The sequence below is a fragment of the Podarcis filfolensis genome (genome assembly GCF_964270895.1).
Source record: "Podarcis filfolensis genome assembly, chromosome: 8".
Classification (NCBI taxonomy): domain Eukaryota; kingdom Metazoa; phylum Chordata; class Lepidosauria; order Squamata; family Lacertidae; genus Podarcis; species Podarcis filfolensis.
The window spans coordinates 62,132,294-62,144,151 of record NC_139611.1 but is presented as its reverse complement, the minus strand read 5'-3'; the positions used below and the strand labels follow the sequence as shown (position 1 = coordinate 62,144,151).

At 45.3% G+C, this 11,858-nt stretch overlaps 1 protein-coding gene across 1 annotated transcript in view; it reads right to left on the bottom strand.

Annotated features, from left to right (window-relative positions):
* Positions 1–733: 733 nt before the first annotated feature.
* The window catches only part of ELOA (elongin A), a 26,445-nt gene continuing 15,320 nt past the window's right edge, over positions 734–11,858 (bottom strand). Inside the window, exons 6-11 of the mRNA XM_083625523.1 lie at positions 11,759–11,858; positions 10,348–10,445; positions 7,527–7,707; positions 5,473–5,584; positions 4,311–4,468; positions 734–4,046 (exon numbers count right to left, since the gene is read on the bottom strand). The exon at positions 11,759–11,858 is cut by the window's right edge and continues 56 nt beyond it. Of these exons, the coding sequence (XP_083481649.1) occupies positions 3,985–4,046; positions 4,311–4,468; positions 5,473–5,584; positions 7,527–7,707; positions 10,348–10,445; positions 11,759–11,858 (711 nt within the window). The 3' untranslated portion in view covers positions 734–3,984. The remainder of the gene's footprint in view (positions 4,047–4,310; positions 4,469–5,472; positions 5,585–7,526; positions 7,708–10,347; positions 10,446–11,758) is intronic.

Genomic DNA, 11,858 nt, shown 5'->3' with positions numbered 1-11,858 from the left:
TGATCAGCACCACGCCCTAACCACATGAGCATTTATCATTAATGTTACTGTTATTAGTTACGCACTCTTCATCCCAAGGTCCCAGGGCAAGTTACAACATTAAAACACAATATAAAAAAACAGTTCAAAACATCTTACAACCCCAACAGCAACATGAGTCTTAAATGTACAAATATCAAGTGTCAGTAAGCAACTGAGGTATAAGTGACATTCATGTGCCATTACTTGGTCATAGACAGTGTCTCCTGAAACCAAGTCACACTCTTTATACCAGAGCTTTCCAAACTTTTCATGTTGGTGACACTTTTTAGACATCCATCATTTCACAACACAGCAATTCAGTTTTAATAGCAAACCAGAGGTTAAATTAACCCCTTTCCAGCTCCGGGAGGAATGCAGAGTGTGTTCGTATGACACATTAATGTGTCACGACACCGTTTGGAAAGCTCTGCTTTACATGTAGACACGATAGAATTGCCACATGCCACTACCAAGACACATATGCAGGTTGTGATCTTGAACTCAGAGAATCCTTGAATTATTTCATTTATTCTTAGTAGTCCACCTGCCATACTTTCATGGCATTTACAATGGCCCTGTGGACACGTTTGAAAATTATTGCCTTGTGGCAAGCATGGGTGATCTGTGGCCTTCCACATGTTGTTGGACTCCCAAGTCCCAGCAAGCAAAGCATACACCTCAACAAACAATGCAGAACAGACAGACACAAATGTCCAGTGTTTGGCTTTTATTGAGACACAATTTTCTTCCTTTCATATAACTTATCTAGTTAAAATATTCATCTCCATATAGTTACCACAAAAAAGTAAAATAGAAAACTGTTATTTACAGCTGTGGGAAACAAAAGACAAATGCAATTCAGCATTACCTTTTCCTTGTAGTATGCAAAAAAAAAAAAAAAAAGGAAGAAAGGGGAGGAAGGGCACTTTCATTCAATTCCTTTGCATGTAGAATAGCTCTGAAAATTGTACCCATTTTAAAATGTGTGGGAAGCCCAAAGAAGAATCAGAATTGGAGTCATTTTACTCTGCACGAGATTGTTTGTGTATCACCCAGGCACTGAAAAGCTTAAAAAAAATGCTTTTTAAGCCAAACTGATCTAGCATCTGGCTGGAGAAAAAGCCCACCTGTAAAATAGAGGGATATGACAATGTGCTAGTTCATTCTCCATTGGGTCCGCTTTTCCTATTTGAGAAAATTTGTTCCAGTATCACTGAGCTAGACGTCACAGTATTTGCACTGCAACTTTCATCGGACAATGCCACCTAACTAGTCCGTAATACTGATAAGACAGCTGAAGTCTCAGATTAGACACAAAGGGTGGAATATACTCGATGGCTCAGTTTCAGTGGTGGAATACACCCAATGGCATAGCTGATAGCAGCAGCAAGTATCATCCAGACACTCATCTCTACCAACAAGATGGCAATAGCAACAACCAGAAATTAAGGGGCAAACCCTGATCTCAGAGAACTAGCCCACCCAACTGCCCATTTTTCCAGTCAAGCAAGCCTGATATCACATCATTCCGGTCCAGTGGCTGCCACAGTCACCGCCCCCCTGCCATAACTTATTGTGTGTTGTACACTATGGAGCTTTCTCCTACACCAGGGCTGTTGCAGACTAATGATATCACACACTGCAAGGTGGGAGGGGCTACAGCCAGCTGACCATTTCAAATACACAATTCCTCAGATGCTTCCTTGGTTAGTAAAAACAGGGAAACCACCCACGTTTCCTTTACTCTTTGTGGCTAACAGAAGGGATATTTTCCAGGGTCAAATGCTCTTTCCTCAGTGATTGATAATTCTTCAATTCCCCCCCCCCCATCCACACCACCAATCCCAATTATTACAAGGAGAAAATACATTAAGTACAACAGTTGGCAGAAGATTTATCTATATAATAAACTAAATTAATACAGCAAAATGAAGTACAGCAAAAAGCAAAAAGGAGCATGATTTTCTTTTCTTTTTTTCAACATCACAACACACCTTGAAATGCTACACGATGTCATTAAAGCTTCCGCGGAACTTTAATCAGCTCCAAACAGCATGAGAGAGACCAAGAGTCCCGTTTTCGAACACCATCATCATTAAAATTTTCGTGTGTGTGTGTGTGTGTGTGTGTGTGTGTGTGTGTGCATGTGTATAAAACTGGAACTTCGAGGGACATTGGGGTGCTTTTTTCAGCTTGAACAGAGAGAACATCAAGAGGGTTTTCAAACCCTGCATGGCACACACTTCATAGGTCCCATCGAGCCCCAAGCATTGAGGAATTAGCAGCAGGATTTTTTAAAGGTAAGCAGGGCTTCTTCAGCTGCTGCAATTCGGTTAACACCACCGAGTGTCAGTCAAACTGTGGAACATCCTTGCAAGGCCTGAGTTTACAAGAGCGAGGCTGAAAAACCACTGAAGAAAGAGATTCCCATCTTCCACTTTCACGTGATCAGGAAAGGGCTAGGCTCCTTCATAAACCCCCTAGCCGAACTTCATGCAGCCTTGGCAACCAGAAAAACACACCGTCAAGTCTCCCAAAACTGATTCAGACCTGCCCAACCAACAACCCCCATCACCATCAGCATAAATAATAGTTAAAGCCTGTGCTCCCTCCAGCTGCTGAAAAAGCAGGCCCCCAAAAGTACAGCTGCCTCAAACTCCTCAGACAGACAAGAAAGATGTAACTCCCAGTGGATTTTCTCCCTTGGCCTCTTGCATGGGGAAAATGCAGGTCCAGATTCTACTCAGTTGCACAAGCTGCTGCTTCAAGGTAGACAAAACACCTGCATCTTTTGCCTGGAGCTCCTTCTAAGATTAGGTGCCGTCCAAGATTCTTGGGCAAAAGAAGTTTCATCATCTTCCCATCTAGAAGCTCAATGTGAAAACAAAGACAGGCTGTAAAGCTACTCCATGCATCTCTCCCAAAGTTCCTTGCAGGGAACTGATTAAAGTGCCAGTTGTTGTCATCATTTTTTTAAAAAAAAAAGTCAGAAAACAGTCTGACCAAAAACTGGAAGTGGGTATTTGTACAACACCCCCAAACCCACCAAGAGAGGTGTTAGGAGCAGGGACACAAAACCTTAAACATCACTATTCATTTTTTAAAATAAATTTGGCTTTCAAAAGCAGAGATCAGTCTCCAATTCATCAGACTGCTTTAAATTTAGATTTCTGCAACCTGCCATTTTCTCTCCCCTCCTGAGGCTCCTCCTCTCAGATCCTGTGTTGTTCTTCCTATGAGTTTAAAAGGAAGAGGAAGAAGTGGAAGAGCTTTATCATGTGTTTTTTGCCAAATGAAGAGAAGGGAGAAATGGCAGGGGGCAGGGACTGTTTTGTGTCCATATGTAGAAAGGCCTAATCAACACATATCTGGCATGAGAGTTTTAGGGATAAGAGGGGAAATGGGGATTTAAGAATTGAGGGGATAAGAACGTGCTGCACCAGGGATGATTTGATAGAGGGCTGGCAAAACCATGGGGTGGATCTAGGGCTCTGGGATTCTAAATGGGGTTTGAGAAGCAGCAGTGGCTGCCACAGTCACAAGTAAAGGCCTTTGTTCGTAACAGTACCAGCAAAAAAGAACTCTCCAAACTGGATGCTAGGAGAGATCAAGATCCATACATATTGGGACTGAGAAAAGAACACTGTAGGTAGAGGAAGAAGGTATTCCTTTCCATTCTGGAGTTCAGAGAAAGAGACTGAAGGAAGAGCAACAGTTTGTGGACCTTCTTATCTCAGCAAGTGCCAAGACTTCACATTTTAAAAAACGCTGGGTGAAGAGACCAGGTTGTAGGAGCAGAGGAAGGAACTGGAGGGCAGCTTTGAACAATACTGTGCTGTTGGTCTTAAAATTAGGCTTGGGGGGATTCTTAGCCACCCCAACCCCTCCCTGTTTTCCCATTAAGCACTGCTTCCATCAAAAGAGGAGGAGAATAATTCCCTTCTCGCTCAGGCATGGGTGTCTTTATCTCCGAGAAAATCGGTTTTTGAACTCTTTAATCGTCTTCGCCATCATAGGTGCAATCTCTGAAACAACACAATAAAGACAGAGAGAAAAGGAAAGTTGAGACCATCTCGTGCAAAAATGTGCTTGATCGGATTCCAGTGAGTGCCTCTGGAGTACAGAACCCCCAAATTGATGTTTAAAATAAGATTCTAGCCCTTTAAATCAAGATGTCCTACAGCTTCAGCATTGTTCCCGGGCTGTATTACAATGTATACCAACAGCTACGAGTTCAAGCAGAGCATAACCCCTAGAGAAAGCTGCATTCCCACATTTGCCTTACTTACTCTTCACAGGAGGCTTCCTGGAGTCATAGCCAGCAGAGGAGGCACTGCCCAGGGACGGCCCCGAGTGGCCGCTGCTAGTGCTGGGTCCATCGTAGGACTGTTCCTCTTCTGTGTGAACAGTGCTGGTTTTAGCTGGCGCGAAGTACACTGGTTTGATCCTAGACAGAGAGAAAAGACACAAGATTGCTCTGTGTGCACCCAAGAAATCACACTGCCGCCGGAATAAGTGAGGCAATTTCAATCCCTCTGAGTTTAAGCTGAGCTTAAGCTGGCAGAATGTAGACGAGAGGGTGTCAATTTAGAACCAGGGAGAGTGGAAGCTCCCTTTTTCTCAGCCTAACATCCCTCACAGGGAGGTTGCAAGGATTAAAAAAACAACACCAGACTAACAATGAGTGGAAGAGAAGATATTACAGCACCACTGCTAGATCTGAACCGTCTTAAGCAATCTTCTCCAACCTACTACCCTCCAGATGTTTTGTAATACAACTCCAATCAGCCCCAGCCATCATACTTGCTATGTGAAAGCAACTGCTAGACCAAAAAACAATCAAAACTGTATACTTCAGCCTCACGAACGCTTGCTCCCTCTCCCTACAAATTGTCTCTTGTTAGTCTGGGCCCTGCTAGGCTCAAGGAATCATCAGCTTCTGCAAACACCAGAACAGCCACAATGGGCCAAAATGGAGGAGAGGAATGAAAAGTACACATCTTGTAAGCTGCTTGGAACTCTTCCTGAATCATAGTGACAATGGCACCTTAAGAACAAGGAAGAGCCCTGCTGGATCTGGGAATAGCAGTCATCTTGCCCAGCATTCTGTTTGCACAGTGGCCAACCCAAAGCCCTAAAACAGGACCTGAGGGCAACAGCAACACTTCTCACTTGTGATTCTTTGGCAATCAGAACCCAATACGGTTAAAAGACAACGCCATACCCAGTAAGATGCTAAGGAGAACCACAATGGCATCTTAGCGAATGTGGAATTGTAACTTTATTGGACTGTATAGGGAAAATGCTGGAATGTGTCAAAGTGAGCTGCCAGAAACCCACTGGTTGATAAAGTGCAAATCGGGAATTAGATTAGATCACCAAATTAACACCCCCAAGTCCTCTCCTCCTCAACATTACCAAAAAAAAGTGACTATGTGGTTTCAGACTCACTTGATTTTCTCTGGGACTGCAGCTCCTCCAGTCCCAAATTTTGCTTGCCGTCTCAGCACATCCCGGGGCGGCTTGGCCACTGAATTGACAAAAGCCATCTTGGCTACTCTGCCTAAAAGGGTGAGCAAATGGAGAAGGATCAGGTTAAACAAAAAGCGCTTTGCAAGGAAAACCCATATATCCCCCCCGCCCTGCTCATGGCCTCAAGCCGCTCATGGAGCAGGGGGAGGCTTTCTCCCAACATCAAGCAGATGGCTTGCATTCTCTCTGATGAAAGCTTCCTTCTGCTGCACCTTTTCCTGCATGAAATTCCCGAATGATCCCAGTGATAGCATCTTCCCTCTGACAACACGCAATACACATACAAGCCATTTCACTGCTAACTACCAAGAGCAACTCAAGCATGCATGATTAGATTCACAGTCTTTTAGGACAGGGGGCACCTGATATGTAGGACATGGCTACGGCCCCTTTAAAAGAACCAACTCTGGGAAATATTCAGCAGCCAAAGTTTCCTCCCCCCCCCCCCAATCACTGCAACACTGGAGATAGGAAAAAGTTATTTCATTAGAAATATGCCTTCCAAAGATGGCAGATTAAAGCAGGGGTTGGCAAGGTTTACCTTGCCTGGGCCGGTTCACGCCAGCGGAGATCCTTCTGTGGGCTGGATTGTGTAAGTGCGTGCACTCGCAATTTCCGGCATCTGCGTCTGCGCAGATGCGATTTCCAGCGCTGCGGAAGCAAGTCCCTGCGCCGTGCTGTGCTGGTTTAGTGCAGCATGTGGGGACTCGCCGAGCAAGCAGCTCGGTTCGGGGGCGGCTCGGGGGCCGGTTAAATGACCCCCCATGGGCCATTTGTGGCCCATGGGCCTTAGGTTGCAGACCCCTGGATTAAAGGAACAGGGGCCCCAATCCCAGATGGAGTGCAGCAACCCTACTCTGTAGAACAAGGTAGTGCTGCCAACATTTCTGCTGGCTATTGTACAGTGGTGCCCCGCAAGACGAATGCCTCGTAAGACGAAAAACTCGCTAGACGAAAGAGTTTTTCGTTTTTCGATGTGCTTCGCAAGACGAATTTCCCTATGGTCTTGCAAGTTTGTTTCCTTTTGCGTAAAACCGTTAATACCCAGGGTGCATTGCTTGAAGAGGTGCAGTTGCGACTTGACTTCGAGGAGCAACTCATAGACGCGGTGTGGTAGCCTTTTTTGGAGGTTTTTGAAGACTCTGCTGATTTTTGAAGATTTTCCAAAACTTCTTTTGCAGCCATTTGCTAAGTTAAACTTTTAAGACTTTTTGGGGGGTTTTTGGATTTTGGGTTGGGGTGTTTGGAATTCAAGGACTTGGTGTTGGGAAGGGGTTTGCAAGAATCTGGAAGCTTGTGTGGTTTTTTTCTGCATCTTTATGATTTTTTGTGACCATTGGGCCATGTTTTTTTTAAAAACAAATTCTGGGTTTGAATTTCTGTGTGGTGGCTGGCTGGGGGAACAGTTGAGGAGGGGTTTGCAAGAATCTGGGGGCTTGTGTGGGGTTTTTTTGAATTTTTATGATTTTTTGTGACCATTGGGCCATGTTGTTTTTTTTAAAAAAAAATTTGGATTTGGATTTCTGTGTGGTGGCTGGCTGGGGGAACAGTTGAGGAGGGGTTTGCAAGAATCTGGGAGCTTGTGTGGTTTTTTTTTTTGAATTTTTATGGTTTTCTGTGACCATTGGGCCACTGTGTTTATATATGAAATTGTTTAAATCATTTTTTTTAAAATGTATGAAATGATTTTATATAGGTTTTACTAGTTGACTTTTTAAAATTGCTAAATCATTTAAATATGTTTCACAGGAAACCATTCACAAATGAAAGTAAATAAGCCAGATTTTCCTTCTCATTGTTTCCAGACTTGATGCTAAATTTCTGTCCACCTAAGCTACTACTGCTGAAGTCAAAAGGGCAGGACTATTTTTTATTTTTTTTTTAAAGTTGGCCGTTCTCATCCACACTTCCTTTCAGTTTCATAAGCAAATGGCTAGCATTTCCCCCTCAAATCCCAGGCCTTCACATTCTACCTTTGGGTTTATTGGCATGAGCCGACTGGATGTTTTTGGTCAACATCAGCAGCCGCTGCTCTCGGGCATCGTGCAGGCGCAAGTACATCTCCCGCCACGACTCAAACTCCTCTGGCTTCTCCTTCTTGAAGTCGCGAAGGCAGTGATTGTGCCACAACTGATCTGTGTCCTCGATTAAAACCTGCAAGCCATGAGCAGAGAAAAGGCTTGAGCCCAGCAAATGGGAAAGACAGAAGGCAAAACATTGGACAAACACCGCAGGGGATTAAATTAATTCTCTACACATCCACTTGGAACTGCTTTTCTAAAGGCAGGCTTCTTAAAGACAGAGCTCTCTGCACTGCTCTTGAGAGACCACTTGTACCACCTGCCTCCTGGTTGTCTGGGGAGGCTGCATTTCATTCCCCCTCAGAGCATAAATTAAAGGGCTCTTGAGTGTGTTTTTTCACTCTCCAAAAACATGTGACACTTTTCTCTTTTTTCACCTCTGTTTATACCCCCGAGGCTCATTTAGAGCAGCAACAGCTGCTGACCAACCTGCGCTGCTCTAACCAAGATCTAATTCCCTCTACTGAGCACAACTCAGAATGAAAAACGCAGCATCTGCTCCATCGCAGTCTAGGGAACCCTAATCCAGCTGTGCTCTAAGAGATTCTGCCTTGTGGGAAGGTAGTAAAAATCCACATGTACTATGAAAGCACCCCACCCCAAACCAATGCCTTCCTGATGCTTTGGGTTACAATTTCTACCAGCCCCATCCAGCACTGCAAGCAGTCAGGGATGATGGCAGTGGCACTCCAAAATGTCTGGATGGCACCAGATTGGGGCAAGTTGTATTAAGGTTTCTCATCAAAACACAACTGGTATGATGTTGAACAAAGTGCTTGCTGCCTTAAGGAGGAAACACACATGCACCCTGATATATCTGTGCTGCCTTTTTTTTTAAGCCATCAACAAAGAAAAAAACCCAAGAGGCTGATCGATTTTGTAATTCAGACTCTGAATTAGGAAGCCTAAACAGCTAGAACTTCAAGTTTCACATAAGAATTTGATCTCGGTGCCAGAAATGCTGGCCAGCATCCCCCAACTTTAAAGCTATGAGTTCTGAACTAAAATGTTACTATTCAACACAGATGTAGTTCAACTGACCCTTTTCCTGAAAAGCAGTCAGGCTCATTGTATTCAATACTGTACATAAACATTAAGTAGTTAATGATTTACACCCTTAGTAAGGTTGGTAAAGCAAGGGAAGGTGTGTCTTTGGAGTAAGTCAGATAATTTTCATACAGGTGAAATCAGTTGCATCCTGTCCAACTAGGACACCACTTTGGCCAATGTTGAGCAAACACAACATAATGATTATGAGCAGCCTTCTGGCTCCAGTTGAGGACAGGAACGGCAGCTAGATTTATAGCTCAGTAGTTTTTTAGGCCTTTAAATTTAGTTTTAAACTTAGTTTTGCCTTTTTAAACACTTTTAAACCAAACTATTTTTGCATGTTGGAAAAGCAGCAGACAAGACTGTGGCTAACTGCAATTAACAGTTTATGTTTTGTCAGCTTTCCTGTGGGAGCTTCAGATGAGTAAGCATTTTATAGATAAGACACAACAGCTGCCCTATCAATCTTGACCATGGAGCACGTCGATACTAAAGGAGGGAGACCCAATTTGCTCTCCCTTCTCAGCTCCAAGGCTGCCTTTCCTGAGAGGGTGACTGGGAACCCATGCAAAGAACACTGTGAGCAGCCTTCTTCAACCTGGGACAACCCACACGTTACCAGACTAAAACGCCAAAAACCCCTGACCATTAGCTGTGCTGGCTGGAACTAATGGAGTTGGAAGTCCAAGTCTTCTGGAGTACAGCAGGTTGGGGAAGGCTGGGGAATGTCCGAGGGGGACTGGGAAGACCTGGGTTCAAATCCCTCACTGAGTGATCATCAGTCTAACCTACCTCACCGGATTGTTGTGAGGTCAAAATGGGAGGGGGGAGAGAAGTGAGTCACTTACATTGGCCTGAGCTCACTGGAAGAAAGACCCAGATAAATGGAAGAACTCATCATACTAATATTAGTATATACTAATATTGGTGGGGAGGGATGGAACCCCCTCATAAAAACGACCAGTGAGCAATGAACATGCTCTGTGGCATGGAATGCCGACTCTGCAAGTATGGCTGAAGGAGAAAGGAATATCCTACAGATGGACATGACTTACTGGCCGGCACCTGAACAGGAACATTCTGTGCTGCAAAAGTTTGTTGCAGATCCCAGGAAACAGAATCCAGGATGCAAAACTACACAGAGAGGAAGGAGCGGTCTTGTTTCCTAATGCATGGGATAACCAGGGGCAGGTTCAAGTCACTCTTTTGTGCCCCCAATGTAAGTAAATGGGGCTGCCTTTCATTACTGCAGGAGGCAGTAAAGCACTGGCAGCTGGGGGCACGGCTGAATAAGGAAGTGGCAGCTAGTGCCTATTGGGACCAATAGGGCAGAAGGCAGGGAGAACAACAGTAGGTGAAGCCAGAGCCAAGTGATTCTTGTTTTGTCTCCATCTTCCTCCCTGCTGAGCTCTATAAGGGCAACACTGAGGCTAAGGAGAAGGGAGCCGACAGCTAGTGCTACCCTAGACTGGTTGCAAGTAAGAAGATAAGCAAGCGGGGGCTGGATGAGGGCAGGCAGAGGCTGATGGGGCAGCGTGACACTTCCCCTAATGGACCAGCCTCCACTAACACACACTAATCACAGCCGGTAATGGAACAGCAGCAGCAACAGATGCAAACACTTCTTGGCCCCGACTCTCCCACACCATCTCATAACACTCACGTGATTGCAGTCCTCAATGCGGTACAGTTGCTCCGGGGTGCATCTCTCCAAGACAGGCTCCAGCACAGAGAAAGGGACACCGCCTACTTCATAGATTGCTGTAAGAGAGAAGGCGACCCATCAGATCCACGAAAACGGCCCCAAGAGCAGTCAACGACCCAACTGATTTGACTCGCTGTAGAGCACAGGCCACTGTAGCGCCTTCTGAAACTCAGGGAGGCGTCAGACTGCCACAGCTATTGTGCTGGCTGGGAGCTGTATTCCAAAACATCAGAAGGGCTGGCAAAGGCAGAAATAGATCATAACAAATGTTCCCCGCAGGCCATTACCCAGCTGGGGAGGGGGCAGTAAGCAGAAGGAAGACCTAGACTGCTTTGAACTTAACCAGTCACGGAGCCCATTGGTGGCAACAGACAAATATGCAGAAAGGGGAGCTTGAAACTGGCGTAGAGGGGCACACACATCAGGAGTGCTTACCAGGAGAGTGGGGTGCAAATATTCTCCCAGTGGGGCTTTGAGAGACCATATAAGGAAGGGTTTGAGGAAGGCAAAGCAGGAGGATAACAAAGAAAGTGAACAAAAAAAGGTCATGGAGAGATGTCCTACTTCTATTTCAAACCACTATTTAGCAGGTGTTGTTATCGACTCCAATTCCCAACTAGCATCAAGGATGATGGGAATTGTAGTCCATCAACATCTGAAGGACCACAAGTTCCCCATCGCTGAATGAGCAGGAGGATCTTGACACAGAAGCAGGAGGGGGGTGGGGCAGCCAGAGCAACAGGAAGACAGAACTTCCAGTAAATAAAGTGAAAGTTGCTGTTGGACATGACTCTGTGAATACAAATAAGTACGTTCCTGTAGCCTTGCATGTCTCTAAGACACATAGGCCTGGCGTTGACAATTTAGAGTGGCTGCTACCGCAAGCCAATAGGAGCACAGGAAACTGCTTTAGATTGAGTCAGAACAGATCTGGGAGAACAGGGTTCATATCCCCACTTGTCCATGAAGCTCACTGGGTGACCTCAGGCCAGTCACTTACTAAACTACCTCACAAGGTTGTTGTGAGGATAAAGGGGGGGAGTTGCTATGCACAATACACTGAGCTCCTTGCAGGAAAGCTGGGATAAATAAATGAAATATATATGCTGTATATATTGCCTACCCTGACAGAGGGTCTCCAGCATTTGAGCCAGGAAATAAACATGGTTGCGTTAAGGTGGGGCAGAAGGAAGTCAAGGGTGAGGAGCTGTGGAGAAGGCCTAAGCAGCCCTCCCCTCCCCCACTAGAAATACTCAGTCAACATGGGGAACCAGAAATGGCAGTTTTCCTCAGCCAGCCAGAGGCCCCAACCTCCTCCCTGCAAAACCCACCCCTTTATGTTAAAGGAGCCCAGCTGGCAAATACTCACAGTCAATATTATTGCTGAGTACCCTGATGCATTGCTCATACAGAGACATCATCTTTGGGAGGTAGGCAGTCTTTGAGCCTGAGTACACCTGCATCTTGGA